This window comes from Prosopis cineraria, unplaced genomic scaffold, assembly GCF_029017545.1.
Source record: "Prosopis cineraria cultivar Desert tree isolate PC_DT_omini unplaced genomic scaffold, ASM2901754v1 PC14, whole genome shotgun sequence".
Lineage (NCBI taxonomy): Eukaryota > Viridiplantae > Streptophyta > Magnoliopsida > Fabales > Fabaceae > Prosopis > Prosopis cineraria.
In genome coordinates this window covers 3397053-3414363 of record NW_026555345.1, presented here as the reverse complement: position 1 = coordinate 3414363, position 17311 = coordinate 3397053, and the positions used below count along the sequence as shown (strand labels likewise).

Genomic DNA, 17311 nt, shown 5'->3' with positions numbered 1-17311 from the left:
TCTTCCATCATTATGCAATTAGGTCAACTCCTGTCTACTTCAATCGGCTGATTTGGCTTCGCAGAATCCATTGTGCACAGCTTCCCCCCCCCCCCCAAAAAAAAAAAAACTGATTTTCGAAACTCTATTACACTAGGAAGGAGGATTTGCTCGATCCTTGTGAGCGGATAAAGCTGTTGACATTATGAGATCTGCCCAGACGGGAATTTCGGAGCATGGTAAGCAGGGAGGAAGCAATAATAAAGCAATAAACTTTTCGCGTAAATTTGAAGGAATCTTATTGCAACGTCTGCGTATCAAGCCAGTGTGCCATAACCGGATTTAGCGTTGCAAGGTAAATACAATCAAATGAAATGAACATCCTATAGTTGATCAACAGGTAACACGCAATATTATGTACAAATATTGGATTGTTTTACGAAGGTAGCACTGTACTTCACTCACTTTCATAGTCTTCATCATCTCCAAACGTAAAAACAGAAGCATCTGCAGCCATTGCCTTGAATTCACTTTCTGAGCTGGGAGCTTCCAGACTGGACACTGTTCTTGCATCTTCACCTTTTGGCTTACTGCCACTAGGAATTGGAGCAGTGCTCGTAGGCCCTAGAGAAATCTCTTCCGTAGCATGCGTTACACTTTTCATCTCACTCGAAGTTGTAGACTCAGACCCAGTGGTCGAATTAGAATTAGTAACTGCTCCAGGAGTTGCTTTTGCCTGCCTGCTTCTCGAAGTAGAATCCTCCGACTCGCCATCTGAAAACACATCATCATCTTTATCATGATTCTGTGACTCTTTTTCAGCTTTTGGAGCTGTAGTGCTTGCATCTACTGGGGCAGGAATGCTACTTGGCCTCTCCTCTGATGTATTGGTAACAGTTTCAGGATTGGATGTCGGGACATTGCCATTATAATCCACAAGCACGACCTCAACCAGGAATCCAGGTGAAGGTAATTTTCTCTGCCCAAAGCCGATAAGAAATGTTGAGCAGAATATAGATCTAACTACAAAGGAACCAAATGGTCACTGAATTCCGGACCACTTTTACTATTTCAACAGCAAATCTTGATTTAAAAAGGACAATAAATTAATCAACAGAAATGCAAGGGAGTGTCGTCGTCAAGCTCTCATTGTAGAAAAAACATAACTCCTCACCTTATCAAAACCATCAAGATCACTGGTGTTCAATATTTTCCTGTTTTCAGTCATAGTTGTGTTCAACCAACTACAAGAGAAAGAAGCATGAACTTTCAGTTTGACAAAGCATTGCTAAAAGAAGCAATTAAACACTTGTGAAGAATATAAATCAAATACCAGTAAAAATCTCCTTGACGATCATGAAAATGAATTTTGAAGTCCCCAGCCAACTCTGTAAGACCAGGATCCCCTGGCAATGCAAAGACCATCACTCCTTTCTTTGGTGCACTAAACCAAAAATCTTCTGGCTGCAGTAACAAAAAGAAAAGGTTCTGTTTAGAATTAACGCCATATAGAAGAGAACTTCAATAATAAGACAACTTAATATCAACATTCAACATGCTGGCACGAAATTGAACAAACGTACATTAAGATCCTTGGTTCTTGGATGCTTTTTGGTTGAGAACAAGACACCTGCATGTTAGAGAGGGTAAGAAACACAAATTGACAGGACTTAAACAGAAAGTATTGCACCCTATATTTTTTCCTTCTCTCTTTTGTTCTTTTATGGGTGAGTGACCACAGCTAGGAGGTATTTCACATACCGGTATTTCACTTTCCAAAGGCCACCAACAAAGGTTCTAAAAATCCTGTAATTATTTATGCTTTTCTACCACTCAGATTATCTCCTAGAAGACATGGAACTATAGTTGTAAGGTGCATTTGAAGGGATAGCATAACAACCTGACAAATCAATGCCCTTCAAACTAAATGTGCACATGTGTATCATAAAGCTAAAACCTACTATAAAAAGGCCATAAAATAATACTACAACAACAACAAGCCTTATCGCACTAGATGAGATCAACTACATGAATTGTATAACGCCATTATACTCTATCACTTACCAAGCATTTAGAAATGTAGTTAACTAAGAAATCGCCATAAAATAATAGAACTGAAAAAATTAACAATGTCATGAAACACAAACAAAATCATAAACAACATAAATATTTGCAAACATGTTAAGAAAACCAAGTGCACAATTCTATCACCCAAGCATGCAAATACAATGCACTAAAAAGTGAAATAAACATTACATACTAACATCATCGGCCAAGCAATTTAGAAAATCAGCACTCCAGCAGAGTGGAGAAAAATGAAAGAAGAAAAACAAAACACACCACTATGATTTGATACAGTTATAGAAGGCCTGATCCAGTAAGGGCATCTGTGAAGTCGGAATCCCCTGAGCATGCACCTGCTCATAATATAATGTCAGGACGGGAAAATTGTAGCGAAAATTATAGTCACAGCTAAAGTACAATGTACCTGCGGGCAGGAGGATTTTCTCCATTGAAGTAAGTCAAGACACGTTCAAAATATTTGACATACCTCTAAAAAAGACCCAAAAAAAAAAGCACATGAACACGAGAATTGTAAAAGAACAGGGGTGGTAATAAGTCTATAATCCCCTATTTTTTAAGAACTCACAATCTGACTTGGCAGAACAAGTCCTTTTCCATCAAAACACCTTTTCTGGTTGTAGTAGTCAATGGACTCCTCAGCAGTTGGGAAGAACTGCAGTACATTTCACCAACTCTAAGTAAATCGATCGACATATCAAAACAAATAAAGAAAAATCCAATCATTCATATTATTTTTAGAAAAGGACTAAGAAAATATCACCTTCAAGAATAATAGAAGACTAGAAATCATCAACCCTGTCCTTGCCATTCCAGCTTTACAGTGGACAACCACAACATTCTCAATGTCTTGCTTCAACCATGCGTAAGCACTTTGACAAAATGATATAACCAGTTGCATCGGAGGGCAATTATGGTCATCAAATGGGAAACTAGCAACCTAGAGAAAGAATTTTTTATACCATATGCCAGAGATGGAACAAACTTCAACCAAAATATAACAATAACTTAAGAACCAAATATTTCAATAGTTAAACAGAGACATTACACAAAAAGTCTAACATTATCAATAAGTGCAAATTAATGCAAGGACTTGTCAATTGGATAATACACAGTGTGATGACTATTGGTCAAATTAAAGATAACAATTAAAAAAATATGGATGAAACTATTTTGCTCACTTCAGCACATCTACATTAAAAAAGAAATTCTTTAGAAGAACAGGCATTTATCATTATCAGGCTCAAGCTTATGTGATGTACATGAAAATATCATTTTTGAAACACACCTTCCCCTCAAATAATGATGCATCATACAGCCGCTCAGAACAAAGATTGTATACTTTGTATTTACCCTGAAAGCAAATGTCAAATGAAAAACAAGGCATTATAAAAAATGGAAGAGTAACAAAAAAAATCAAATTGAGAAAGATGGCTCTCATGCCGTATCAACTTGTAATTAAATAATATCAATTTGAGAAAGGTTGCAAGATAACATGAGAACTACGTCACTCACAGGCTACAACAGAAGGAAGACTTGATGGTAATAGAATAACAATGATCATAGAGCTTTCAATCATTTCTTCTGACATGCATGCAGAAAAAAAGAAGAAAACAAATCCAAGCATAAACAGGTTCATCACACGTCTAAGCTATGGCAGACAATGCCAAGCAAACAGGTAGAGTATGTCCAAGGGCAGCACTTAGTTCCCCCAAAAAAAAAAAAAAACATTTAAGGAAACCCTCAAAAAATAAATAAATTATTCACAGAAATTCTTAATTAAGGTAAGAGAATTGTTTAATAACAAATTCACAATTACAGATTAACCAGATTATCAGAATTAAGAATGTACAGTGGCAACCGCTATCCTATATTTGCTTGCAATTTAGAAAATTTATTGAGAATATTTGTGTATTTATCATTTTATGTTTTTAATACTTAGATATGACCTGCACACTTGTGGTTGGAAACATTTTGTTGTAACAGCATCTACACCTTGCAACATTTTTGTACCAGAATTGTCACAACAAACGTAAATGTGTTAAGAGTATGAATTAGCACCTTATGATGAGTCTCGAAAAACTTTATCACTTCTTCCATATGATTTCTGTAAAGCCCCTGCAGTGCATGCCTAAATAGTATGAATAACAATATTTTAAATGGAAAATAAAACCTAAACAAACTGATTGATGAATTACACAGCTCACTTCTACATAACCAAAGAACCCAGAGCTCAGGTCACCAGCAGGAAATCCCATAGCTATGATGTTTTCTGTGATATATGTCATATCTAGATCAAATCCTCCCTCCTGGCAAAAAAGAGTACAATAAAGGACAATTGCAGATTGTAATTTAGAAGCGATCAGATTTTCATGCAGAATAATAAATTGAAGGCATGTTTCAACAGAGAGCAGCCAATTACCTAAACCTTAACAGTTATGCAAATCAAATGATATAGAGAGCCAAGCATCTTAAAACACTGTCTAATGAAATTCTTCTTCTGTATAAATATTGTTTATCATATCATAACAGGGATAAGTGACTAGGGTCAATGGATAGGCACAATGCCTCTTCTTAACGAAAGGGAGGGCAAGGGAGAAGGAGGAATCAAGCATTCCATTAGGCCAAAACAGTTTAGAATGGAAAAGTGTTAACAGTTTAGCAACCCATGCTGGAATCATTGGAAAGTAAATTGGATCAATCATAAATAGCACCTGGTATCGACGTTTATTCTGAGAAACAACATGTCGGGCCTTGACCTGCACAGCTTTCACAGCATTCCTAGAAGAGTCGACCAGACCTTTTGCAAAACTCTCAATCAAATTAGATTGAGCAGCAGCTTCATTGGAACTGTCATCCGATGAAGATGGTTTTGGAGACAACCGCATTGCTAAATTATTAGTAAAGCGTGCAAAAGTTGATTTCCCAGGATTTTCACTGGATGAATCATCATGAGAACCAGAAAATGGCTGAGGAATTTTCAAACTTCTAGCCCATAATGAAATGCCAGTGGAAGATTGTGTTGGTGATGTCACATGTGCAGAATTTTCTTGCCCAGAGACGGCAGGGGGAGAAGTTTGTCCTTCATGATCTTTGACAGAAGGTGCAGTAGACGGACCTTTAGCTGGAGGTAAATTAGCTGCATCAGCAGTCACTGAATCCATTTGACTGAAAATGTATTAACAAGGACCTGTGCAGAATTTGATATGAAAATTGGGCATCTCTACAGCATTTTTCTGGCTGAAGCTGCAAATACAAACATCATCGTAGGATAAATAAAACCAAATAGTTGTTATCTTTTTACATTATGTCCCTCCATTGAACTGTGCTCAAAACCTTATATATCAAACCACAAGTTAATATGTGACTATACATTAGATGAAAGAAAGAACATATGATCTACATTAGTAGTATGTTTATTTGTCATTTTACTTAAATGGCCAATCCACATAATTACTCACGCAGCCTAAACACCAACAGCACAGGGAAGACAAACCCCAGATTTCATCATTAACAAGAATTCAGAAATTTGTTTGACACGTTGAGAAAATACTTGGGAAGTTGTGGTTTTCTTTTAGTTTACAGCAGTTTTTACCAGCAAGAACCAATATTTTGTGGTTATGAACATTTATTTCATTTCTCCATTCGAAGCAACATAAAAGAAAAACCATTTTTAAGTGTCATTTCAGTATCGCCGGAAAATGGGACTGAGCTTAATGGTAGGGTCCAATAGCCACCTTACGGATTCACTCAAATTACACTGCTTTCTGTCCAACTCCAACCCAATTCTCAATCGGCCTTGCCAACTACTGGACACAACCTACATTTTATGTGTTTAAACATTCGAAGAAAATGGTTTCGCCTAATAGAACTCCATAACACTCTGACCCTCATCAAACCCCCGCAACGGCCATGAAACCGAACTATAATATCATGGCAAATTGATCAACAGTGTGCTTAATATGGAGGAACACCCTTTCCTTGGTTTAAACTCAACGCATAGTAAAATTGAGATGATTAAAATGGAATTTAGAAAACGGCCATTTCAGCGATTTCAGATCTCGAGCAAGGAGCTAATCTTACCGAAGTCAGAAATTCGGAGAAGCAAGGAATGAAGCAGACTCAAATCGACGTAGGACTCGATGCAGTGGATCTGAAAGAGCAAGTGACGGAGCTGTTTAGGGATCGCTGGGTTAGGGTATCGGCGAGAAAAGAATCGGCAGTTATTAAATGTTAGCATCACTTCACGGAGATCATTTGGTCAATAGACGAGAAGCGTCGATCAACCTGAGAAATATGTATGACGTCAGAAATTGGTAATCCAGCGGTGTCTAGATACTCATCCATTAAATCCAAAGACTTTTTTTCAGCGTGAAAGACTTCATTCTTATTTTTAGCTTCTTATATAGCCTGAAAATTATCTCAAATTACAGAGGATCAATCAAATCGTGCTATAATAATGATCACAACATCATTTAATAAATTTAATAAATAAAATAATAGACTTTATGCTTATCCTAGCTAGGGAAATCACAGATTTTTGGGTCATTGAAGGAAGGAAGATGACCATTTACGTCGCAGCGTTTATTTGATTAGTCTTGTTTTTATACATTGACATTTAATCAAAGTTTGATATGATTTTTTTCCCAAAAAAGAAATCTTATAATTTAGTTGAGGTGGAATGGACATGTCCCTGGTCCATTTGTATTTTGTCTCATATTTCAAAATACTCTCTCCATTTAAAGATGTAAAATATTTTTAAGAAGTTGGATGTTTAAAAATATAAAGTATTTTTAGTTTTTTGATGTGTAATTTTTGTCTTTTTTTTAAAAGTACCCCTATTGTTAATAATTTTATATTTATTGTAGGGTGTTTAATAAGGATAAATATAAAAAGATAGGGTTAGTTTGAAAGTAAGTAACTATTTCATCGAAGACACTTTTAACCATTTCACTCATACTAAAAAAAGTTATATTATAAAAAAGTAATAGATACTTTTATTTTTACCTTTAACTTTAAATAATAATATAACTATATTAAATATCTAACCAAAAAGGGATAAAATTAAAAAAAATAGTTTGATTGTCAAAAGGTATCTTTTATTTTAGATTAAAAATTATTTTTAAAAAGTATCTTATAAATAAAATTAAAAAAAATATAAATTTATTAAAATAATAATAGAAGGGCTCGAATCAATCATCAAATTCTATAAATATTTGTTTTCTTTTTCTTTTGCCGGGAGAAATATTTGTTTTCATTGCTTATGAATATTTTATTGGGAGAATTTTAATTAAGGGTCAAGAAGAGAAATATTTATCAGTAGATTTCAAAAAATTTGAAATTTTACCACAGGATTCTTGAATTGAATTGAAATAAAGATCAAAATGCCCTTTTGCAAAAAAAAAAAAAGTGATTGATAGCTAATATTAATAAATTAACAAATAAAATTAAAGAATTAATAACTAATAATGCTACATTTAGAGCAAAATAATTGAACTAGTATGATTATTGACAAATTATGTAATTTACAATTGATATTAGTAAATGAATAAGTAAAAGTTAGATAACTAATAATTGATATTAATATGATTATTGACAGGCAAAGTCAAGTGATTTACAACAGATATTGATAAATTAATAAATAAATTAAAAAAATTAATAACTAATAATAATGCTTTTCAATCATATTGAGTGAATAAGTTTTGTAAAAAATTTACAAATAATGCTAATAAATTAATAAGTAAAATTTTAAAATTAACAAGTAATGTTTTTAAGATGATAAGTCGTAAAATAAACTAGTTAATTATTTAATAAATACTTTTAAGGAATTAACAAGAACAAATATATGACTAACAAATAAAGTTAAATAATAACTAAGTACTTATTAATCTGGCAGAAAGATATTTCAGTATTTTCAGCCATTCATTTTATTTTAACTTAATCCATAAATTCTGCAAAAAAATTTAGTTTTTTAAAATTTATTGATAAATATTTCTCTTTTTCTGGATTAAAATTCTTCCTATTTTATTCGCGAAATGCATCATACCAGTCTGCCCCTCGGCTTTTTGGAATGTCCTTTGCGGATCTTTCAAGAAGATTTGGGTTCGAGACATGGTACGTACTATATGCTCCCTCCGTTCCCAAAAAAAAAAAATATATATATATATATATATTTGATAATTAAAAAAAAGTTAAATATATACATACATACATACATACATATATATATATATATATCATCAACATAATATAAATATTTCAATATAGATATTTATATTTAATTTTACACATATATAACAACATATATATTAAGTTTTGCTTATTAATTTTTCATCATATAAAAATTATTAGTTATTATATCTAAGATAAATATTTAAGTAATTTCCTTCTCAATATGAATTATCATTAAATTGGTAAAAAATTTATCATCCCTATGAACATTAAATGATTTAAATATAATATTGCAATCTAAAGTTCTATTCAATATAACAAGTTATATTACTTGCTTATTAAATTTATTATTTAATTTTTTTAATTGATAATTATAGTAAATAAATACATCAATACATTAATAATGCTTAATTGTTATAAAATCTTTATATCAATAAGATTAAATTATATCAGAGTAAAAATTATTTATATCATAAATTTTAATAGCTTGATTGTTTTAAAAAATAATTTTTTTAGATGAACATCTTCATCAAACCTCTTAATTTTTGGATTAGTAATTTTATGATAGCTATCAAGCACATGGCATTGAATATATCTTGAAATATTTGCTACAATCTTTAACAAAATTTGTTAATAATAATTCTCAAAAGTCTTTTATTAAATATAAAATGAAAGCAAAATAAAATGACACCAAAGCTTTAAGAGTATGTATAGTATTATCTTGTTAAAAATTATTAGATTTTATGACAACCATATTTTCAAACTATTAAAATATTGCTCGATACATATGTAAAAGACTACATATAGAATTAAAATAAAGATTCCATCTAGTGTTTCATAAACTATATAATATGTTAATTTAGGAGAATCAAAAATATATAACCCCTATATTTTACTAAAAAAATTAAAAAGTTAAGGGAGATCGTGGCCCTTGTCGATCCCCCTCTCTCCACTCCTAATGATATGACTTAACTTCTTAAGTAAGGATGAGAGTAGGAGGAGGGATTAGTTCTTGAGAATATAGGAGGAATTTGTATTTAATATTTAACAATGTATTGAATAAAATTATCTCTAATAGAAAAATACTTGTTAGTAGTATAAAAAACTTTTTTAATATGTTAATGCTAAAAACTTGCTTTTAACAACTTGAATTCATCACAATGTAAAAAGTTATGGTTGGCTGCTCAAGAATTTTAAATTCTAATCCATATAAATGTAAAAAAAAATATCTTTAGGAGAGCTACCCTTAATTAGATTCGGACAATGCTTAAATCTGATCCAATCAAATAACCATATAACCAAAAAAATTACTCTGAAAATCTATATGTTATAGTATACATACATTATAAACTCTATGAGAAGCCATGAATAGAAATATTCATAATATGGGCCAGAACAAGTTAGATATAAGATAGGCCATAATAGGCCCATTCTACTAGTCCGGAGTACTCAGGCCCATAATGGCCTTGACCATGGGCCCATTTTTTTAACCTTTGGAGAGTTAGACTGTGCTCTGCTCTTCAGTCTCAGTCGGTCAGTCCCGTGGACATATCATATATGGAACTTTGATACCATCCACGTCATTTCAAAATTGGCGCCCACTTGTTTATGAGAAAATATTTTAATTAAACTAGTGTGAGAAATTTATTTTTTTAATTGTTTTTCAGCTTATTTTAATGAGATAATTCGATTAGCTTTTTAAAATAAAACTTATTCAAAAGTTTTTTTTAAGGTTGTTTATGAGTTAAGCAAAACAATAACCGCTCGTAAAACTAGAGTTCTCTCTGCACCCTGTGCATGAGAGTTTGAGTTCTCTCTACACTTGGTGTATGAGAGCTTAGTTTGTTTTGTGAGAGAGTGAGTGGTGGTGTTCGGTAGTGGGAGGCTAGTGGACGTCAGAGCTTCGTGTTGGAGGTTCAGATGGCGACGAAGGAGAAATCTATTGCAGAGGAGGAAGCGATTATCAATGAACCTTTAGTCTGGAAAGAAGAAGAGACAAAGAAAGTACTTATTGGAAAACTAATTACTGATAAGGAAATCGGTAGAAACACGCTGGAGACAATTATTCAAAAGGCTTGGAACTTACAATCAGGTCTCGCTGTGAACGAAATACTGGAAATGCTTTTCTGTTTAAGTTTACGGAGGAGGATGAATATAATAGGATTCTCAGAGGTAGACCTTGGTCAATAAATGGCCAGCTCTTGAATCTATAGGAATGGAGGAAGTATAAAACATTTTATGAATTTGATTTTAGCCGAAGTTCGATCTGGATCCAATTGCACAATGTGCCTTTGGAAGCAATGAACATTGAAAATGCTATCCAGATTAGCGGACGTGTTGGTGAGGTTATGATGGTAGAGAATCCTTTATGTAACGATCGATTATTAAGATGTTTTTTGCGTGTTCGAGTGTTGTTAGATTTAAGGAAAGCACTTGCATCTGGATTCTGGATTTCAAAGCCTGACGGAAGTTCGGGCTGGGTAACTATCAAGTATGAAAAGCTGCAGAACTTCTGTTATCGTTGTGGACGAATTAGACATGATGCGAGAATATGTGGATCGGTAAGGCTAATGTCCATTGTTAATCCAGACAAACCAAGATATGGAGTGTGGTTAACTACAAATCAGGTTCGAACGTGGGAGGATGCTACAGTGGTGGTCAAAGATGGTTGGCCAGAGTTGAATTGTTCATGGAGGAAAAGAGACGAAGAAAAAAAAGAAGAAAGAGATAGAAGGTAAGCATAGTTCTAGCTACGGTCATAATTGTTGTGATTCGAATATTGTTGACTTATTTTCAATTAAGATTGATAAGAAGCCAAATGGAAATATGTTGAATAAAAGTGGCTCTGGAAAAGACAAAAAGGTGATTGGATTAGATTCTACTGACATAAAAGGGTCCCAGGGTGAGGAAATTGTGGTTAGGCTCAAGGCACGTGAATTTAATACACCAAGGATTGGGTCGAATGTGGCTGGGCCTAATGGTTATAAAAATAAAGAAGGAAATGAGAGGCTTGAAGATATAAGCTGTGTAAAAGGAGAAAATGATTTGGGTAATGCTGTTGAAAAGGCAACTGTTGGAAACACAATGAATTGCAATGTGCTGGTTCCTTTTGTGAAAAAAGAAGTGGCAGAAGTAACAAACAGCATTAAATGCTTAGGGTTGAAGAGAGATGCAGAAGATGACATTGGCCTGTTGATAATAAAAAGAAAGAAAATAAGTGAAAAGAGAGTGAGTCATAAGGCTGTTGTTTCAGTTTATGCAGAGAGCTTAAGGAAAGTGAAATCGAAGATGAGACGTGGAGCTAAAAGAGCAACAACAATGAAGGTGGGTTTAAATAGGGGAGAACTGGAGAGTGATGATGTAATGAAGGAGGAAGAGGTGAGAGTTTTTATAGGTGATAATGATATTTTTATGTTTAATGCAGGAGGTGGTATTGGTTTGGTGGCTCTTAATTTTGAGGGCATGGGTGGCTGGCCTTTAACAGCCCCCAAGATGCCATGAAACTCATAGTTTGGAACTGTCAAGGCTTGGGGGCGGCTTTGATAGTTAAGAATCTGAAAGATAGTTGTAAAAATTATAAGCCTTCAATTATATTTCTAATGAAAACAAAGATGAAAGAAGTTCGATCTAAAAGAATTAGAAGGAGATGTGGCATGGAGAAGGAATTATATGTGGAGCCTGATTGTTTATCAGGTGGTTTGGCATTATGGTGGAAAGATGAAGTTGATGTTGATGTGTTGTTTAAATCAAGGAATATTATTCATTTCAAGCTGTCTTCTACAGTTTTAAATGTTCCTTCTTTTATCACTTGTGTGTATGGGCCACCAAAGATGAGAGATAGACTGGTTGTTTGGAACAGGATGCATGCAATAGCAAAAGGTATAAATGGTTCGTGGTTATGTATTGGGGGCTTCAATGACCTTGTTTCACAGGATGAAAAGTTAGGTGGGAAGCCAAGAGCTGCAAAAAAGATGTTGAATTTTCAGAAAATGATTTCTGATTGTAATTTGATTGATTTGGAGTTTCATGGGCCAAAAGACACATGGTGTAACAATAGATTGTGACAAGCAAATATTAAAGAGAGAATTGATAGAGGATTGGGGAATGTTGAATTCAGAGTTAATTTCCCAAAAGCTTTGCTGTTTCATTGTGAACCAATTGGTTCTGACCATCATCTTATTGTAGTTGATTATTGTTTTCAGGATATGAAAATTCTAAAAATGTTCAAATTTAATGCTGTTTGGGTCAGTCACAGGAATTATTTAGGAATTGTAAAGGAAGGATAGAGGGAAGGAGATGGAAATAGAGCAAGCAAAGTTACTGGACTGATTCAAAGATTGAATACTTATAGAAGAAGGTTAGAGGAATAGAGCAAAAAAGAATTTCCAAATAATAGAAAAATTATTGATGAATTGAGAAGAAAGTTGGAGGAGTATAAGAGTGGAGTACTGACTAAAGAAAAAGCTATTAAAGTTGAAGAGTTGGTAAGGGAAATTAAAGATGCTTGGGATAGAGAAGAATTGTTTTGGTGGCAAAAATCAAGGTTCAATTGGATTAAGCATGGAGATAGAAATACAAAATTCTTTCATAGCACAGTTATACAGAGAAGAGCTAGAAATAAAGTGTTGCAGTTGAAAAATAAGGAGGGAATATGGATTGAAGACACTGACAGGATAAATGATGAATTTAGCAAATTTTATTCTGTTTTGTTTGCTAGCTCTGAGGCAAAAAATATGGAAGAAGTTCTGTAATATGTTGAAAAAGTTGTGACTGAGGAAGATAATGAAGTTTTGACTGGACCTGTTTCTAACAGAGAAATTAAAGAGGCTGTTTTTGATCTTGATGTAACAAAGGCACCAGGACCTGATGGATATACAGCCTTGTTTTATCAATTAGCATGAGAAGAAGTTAAAAAAGAGGTTTGTGATATGGTGAAAGAATTTTTTATGGATCATGTAGATTTGAGAAGTATGAATAAGACAAATATTGTTCTTATTCCAAAAATTTCCAAACCTGAATCAGTGAGTCAATTCCAGCCAATTGGATTATGCAATGTATCATATAAGATCATTGCTAAAATTTTGACAGCAAGGATGAGAAAAGTGATGAGTAGATGCATTTCTCCACATCAAAGAGCCTTTGTTGTAGGAAGGCAAATCCAAGATAACATCATAATTGCTCATGAAGCATTTCATTATCTGAAAAGGAGAAAGAAAGGTACTAGAGCTGAATTAGCTTTGAAGATTGACTTAAGTAAGGCATATGACAAAGTCAATTGGCAATTCTTACTAGAAGTAATGTTGAAAATGGGATTTAGTAGATGTTTGGTTACTTGGATATGGAATGCATAACTTCAATAGAATTTGAGCTTACTGTTTCAGGTAGAAGTGTGGCAAATATCAAGCCAGGGAGAGGAGCAAGACAAGGAGATCCATTGTCTCCTTATATGTTTATATTAGCAGCTGATATGCTTTCGGTGATGTTGCAATATCATGTGGGAAGGAAGGAATTGAGGGGAATCAAATTGTCTAAGGGTGGTCCTGTTCTCTCTCATTGTTTTTTTTGCAGATGATGCATTATTTTTTATGAGAGCATAAAAAGAGGAATGCCTGATTTTAAAGAAGATTCTGGATCTTTATTGTGCTGTATCTGGACAGGAGGTGAATTTTGATAAATCTTGCGTTTTCTTTTCACCAAATACACTACCTGAAGTAGTGAAGGAGATTGAGGAGGTGTTGGGGATTAAAGCAACAGTGAGTCCTGAAAATTACCTTGGTTTACCTGTGTTGTGGGGTAAATCAAAAACTGCTACACTATCTTTTGTAAAGAACAAGATTCACATGAAATTGCAAGGCTGGAAGCAAAAATTTTTCACCTTTGCTGGTAAAGAAGTTTTAATAAAAGCAGTGGCTAACTCCATTCTGGTATATCCTATGACATGCTTCTCTTTTACAAAGAAGGCTTATAAGGATCTTGATAGAATTATCTCTGATTTCTGGTGGGGGCAGAATGAGAATGAAGGCAGGAAGATTCATTGGAAGAAAGTATGGGGTGATAGGTGGATTCCTAGCTTGAAAAGAGCTTGTTTATCTTTAAATTAGTTGAGTGCAATAGAAAAGAAATTGACAGTTGATAAGTTGATTGAAAATGGTTTTTGGAATCTAAGCCTCATTTGAAATCGGATTAGTAAGGAGGAAGCTGATGCCATTCAAGGAATTTTTATTTCCAGAGGTCAGAATGATGATTTGTTGATCTGGCAATTTACTAAAGATGGGAAGTACACTGTTAAGTCTGGATATTTTATTGCAAAAGGGCTCAACAAGGAAGTTGTTAATAAGAATTCAAGTAGTTCTTATCAGTTACCTAGACAGGTGTGGCAGAGTATTTAGAATTTGAAAGTTCCTTCAAAAGTGCAACAATTTTTGTGGAGGTTGGTTAATGGAGCAGTTGCAACTAGAAAAGCTCTTTTTAAGAGAAAATGTGCTAAAGATCCTTTATGTCCTATTTATAATGAAGAGGTTGAGTCTATTGAGCATATGTTGTTTTTTTGCTCATGGGCAAATAGATGTTGGCACGGTGGCCCACTGACTCTGGTTATTAACAATGATAGTATTCAAAATTTTGGCAAGTGGATTGAGGATATGTTAGTTACAAACAGATACATGGAGGAATCGGGTAAAGCTTTAATTACTGCTACTTGTTGGGGTATCTGGAAAGGAAGATGTGATTGGGTCTTTAATGCTGTAAATGTTAATTCTATGAAGGTTGTAGAAGTTGCTGCTGCTTTAGTTGATGAATGTTGGAGTTCTAGAAGTATAGAGGAGAAGTCTATCAAGAAGCCTACTAAAGCTGGAATTAATAGAAGTGAATGTTGGAGACCACCGGATATAAATGAGGTAAAGATTAATGTTGATGGAGCCTTTTCTAGTTCTGGTGGTAGTGCTGGAGTGGGAATTATTTGCAAAGATGTAGATGGTAAATTTTTGGGTGGGATCAGTAGAAAAATTTTAGCCTCTACAGCATTCATGGCAGAGGGGTTGGCTATTCGGGAAGCTTTACTCTTATGCAGGATTAATTTTAAAGGTAAACGAATTTGTATTGAGACAGATTGTGAAGTTTTGTTTAATTGCATCAATGCTAATTCTGTTGAATGTTGCGAATGGTAAAGCACTTTGGTGGTTTCTGATATTCTGCAACTCAGAGAATCAATGCCTTGGGTTCGTTTTTCCTTGGTGGCTAGACAAGGAAATAAAACTACAGACATGCTAGCAGCTATGGGTAATGAGGGGTTGGGACCTCATGGGTGGCTGGAAACAACAACAACTCCTTTATCTGATGTTCTTTTGACAGATTTAAAGAAAAGTAGAAATTTGACTTTCATTAAAGTTGCAAGTGGTCAAGTGAAGGTTGGTGTTGGTTGATTTCGTTGATATGTCTCTGATTTCTTTTTTCTCTATTTTCAGTAGGTTGTATCTAGTTTTTTAATTGCTTTCTCATATCTAGTTTTAATTGCTTTCTTATAGGTTGTACCTAGGCTTTACAGCTTTCTTTTTTGATTTCTCTGATTAGTGTGTGTACTATTTTTCTGATGATTAATAAAATGGACTTCCTCTCTGTTAAAAAAAAAAACAATAACCGCTCTTTTAAATGATTTGAAAAATCACATTTTTAAAATTTAAAAAAATCCCTTAGTGCGTCTCTCTGTAAATAATAAGAACCGTTCACAAATTTTATGAACAGAAAAACTCATTTCAGTTTCGCGCAAAAAAAAAGAAAGAAAGAAAGAAAGAAAAACTCATTTCAGATTCATACACGTTCTTATCTTCATTGATTTAGCTTTCCATCATTATCTGTCATTAGCCTGAGCATAATCAATCCGCTCACTGTATTTGCAAAGATTTAGATCAACGTCTTCATACATTTTGAGGCAATTTGACATAATGTAAATAATCCTCAGTTGATTGACTAATTATTCCATTCGCAGTCTCTGGTCAAGCGGTGAAATAATTGGACTAATCCTTAACTTATAATGTTAATAATAAAAAAATTAAATTTAAAATCCGTCTTGAATTCTATAAAAAAATATTAATAATTAAAATTTGAATTTCATTTTTTTTTTCCAATATCGCTAGGATGCTTTGGAATTAATTAGTCCTACTGTAATTTTAATGAAATCATTGACATATCATCAAGAAGATAAGATGTAAGTTGGAAGAATATGAGTGATGATGGAAACATTAATATTAATTTATTTTAAAAATCTTCAAAAGTGATTTGGATTTTTTTAAGTGTTTAGATGTCACATGGTATGCTTTTTTATTTTTGTCTACAGGGAAAAGCTTGTTTCTTTCCCCCAATCATAAATCCATCGGAGCAAGATTACAAAATCACGGGTCTGGCTCTTTGTCGGTGACGGAAGTGTTGACTTGTTTTCTCTCATCGGTAAACAAATTATCAGCAGGATTACTATGACATGTAGAAAATTACAGATTTTTTTTTTTTAAATGATCAGTAATCTTTGTGGCGACAACCATAGCCCTCTCTTGAATATGCACAAGTACATTACTATGCTATAAATAACTTCGAGCTTTTGATGAGCCTTGGATTTTTTTCCCCTTAATTAATTTCCAAAAAAGAATGCTGAATGGGCTATTTGCATTGATGATCCTAAAATACGTAACTTGAGTAGTGATCTGGCATTTTATAAAAAGTAATATTATGTTTCTTTCTCGGCATTAAATAATAATAATAATAATAATTCGTTGAATTAATAATTAAAAACTGTGAATGGATGGGAAAGTGTTTAGCACAATTCATTTTAAAACAGTGAGAAACCTATTTAAAAGTACTTTAAAATTTGTATTTTTCAAATGTATTAATAATATAGAAACGATGAATCTATTTTCTTTTAAGTCACAAGTAGGATTTATTTATAAAAAAGCCTATAAAGTTGCTATAAAGAGGGAACTCTAATTTTTTAAGAAACCAAAAAAAAAAAAAAGAAAATACCAGATTGGATAAACTATAAAGGGTGTGGTTTAAGGTTCAATAATTGACGCGCGCGTCGACAGAATAAAGT

The 17311-nt window shown here is 33.4% G+C and overlaps 1 protein-coding gene across 2 annotated transcripts; it reads right to left on the bottom strand.

Moving 5' to 3' along the window:
- Positions 1-253: 253 nt before the first annotated feature.
- On the bottom strand, positions 254-6302 carry LOC129292795 (phosphatidylinositol 3,4,5-trisphosphate 3-phosphatase and protein-tyrosine-phosphatase PTEN2A). Of its 2 annotated transcripts, none has more exons than XM_054930441.1 (13): positions 6145-6302; positions 4776-5307; positions 4269-4370; positions 4123-4179; positions 3350-3415; positions 2825-3001; positions 2630-2716; positions 2468-2532; positions 2320-2396; positions 1563-1609; positions 1313-1443; positions 1154-1223; positions 254-958 (listed from the first exon to the last, which is right to left on the bottom strand). In XM_054930441.1, the coding sequence occupies exons 2-13, from the start codon at positions 5223-5225 to the stop codon at positions 437-439; spliced, it is 1851 nt and encodes a 616-aa protein (XP_054786416.1). In that variant the 5' UTR covers positions 5226-5307; positions 6145-6302; the 3' UTR covers positions 254-436. The 2 variants fall into 2 exon arrangements, with proteins under 2 accessions (XP_054786416.1, XP_054786417.1); XM_054930442.1 differs by having other exon boundaries at positions 4776-5251; positions 6145-6286.
- Positions 6303-17311: the final 11009 nt, after the last annotated feature.

Coding starts and splice junctions, on each gene's coding strand:
- LOC129292795 (XM_054930441.1), bottom strand. CDS start 5,225: ATGGATTCAGTGACTGCTGATGCAGCTAATTTACCTCCAGCTAAAGGT. Junction 3,416..4,122: donor TTTTCGAGACTCATCATAAG/GTGCTAATTCAT, acceptor ATTTGCTTTCAG/GGTAAATACAAAGTATACAA. Junction 959..1,153: donor ATCTTGATGGTTTTGATAAG/GTGAGGAGTTAT, acceptor GGCTTTGGGCAG/AGAAAATTACCTTCACCTGG.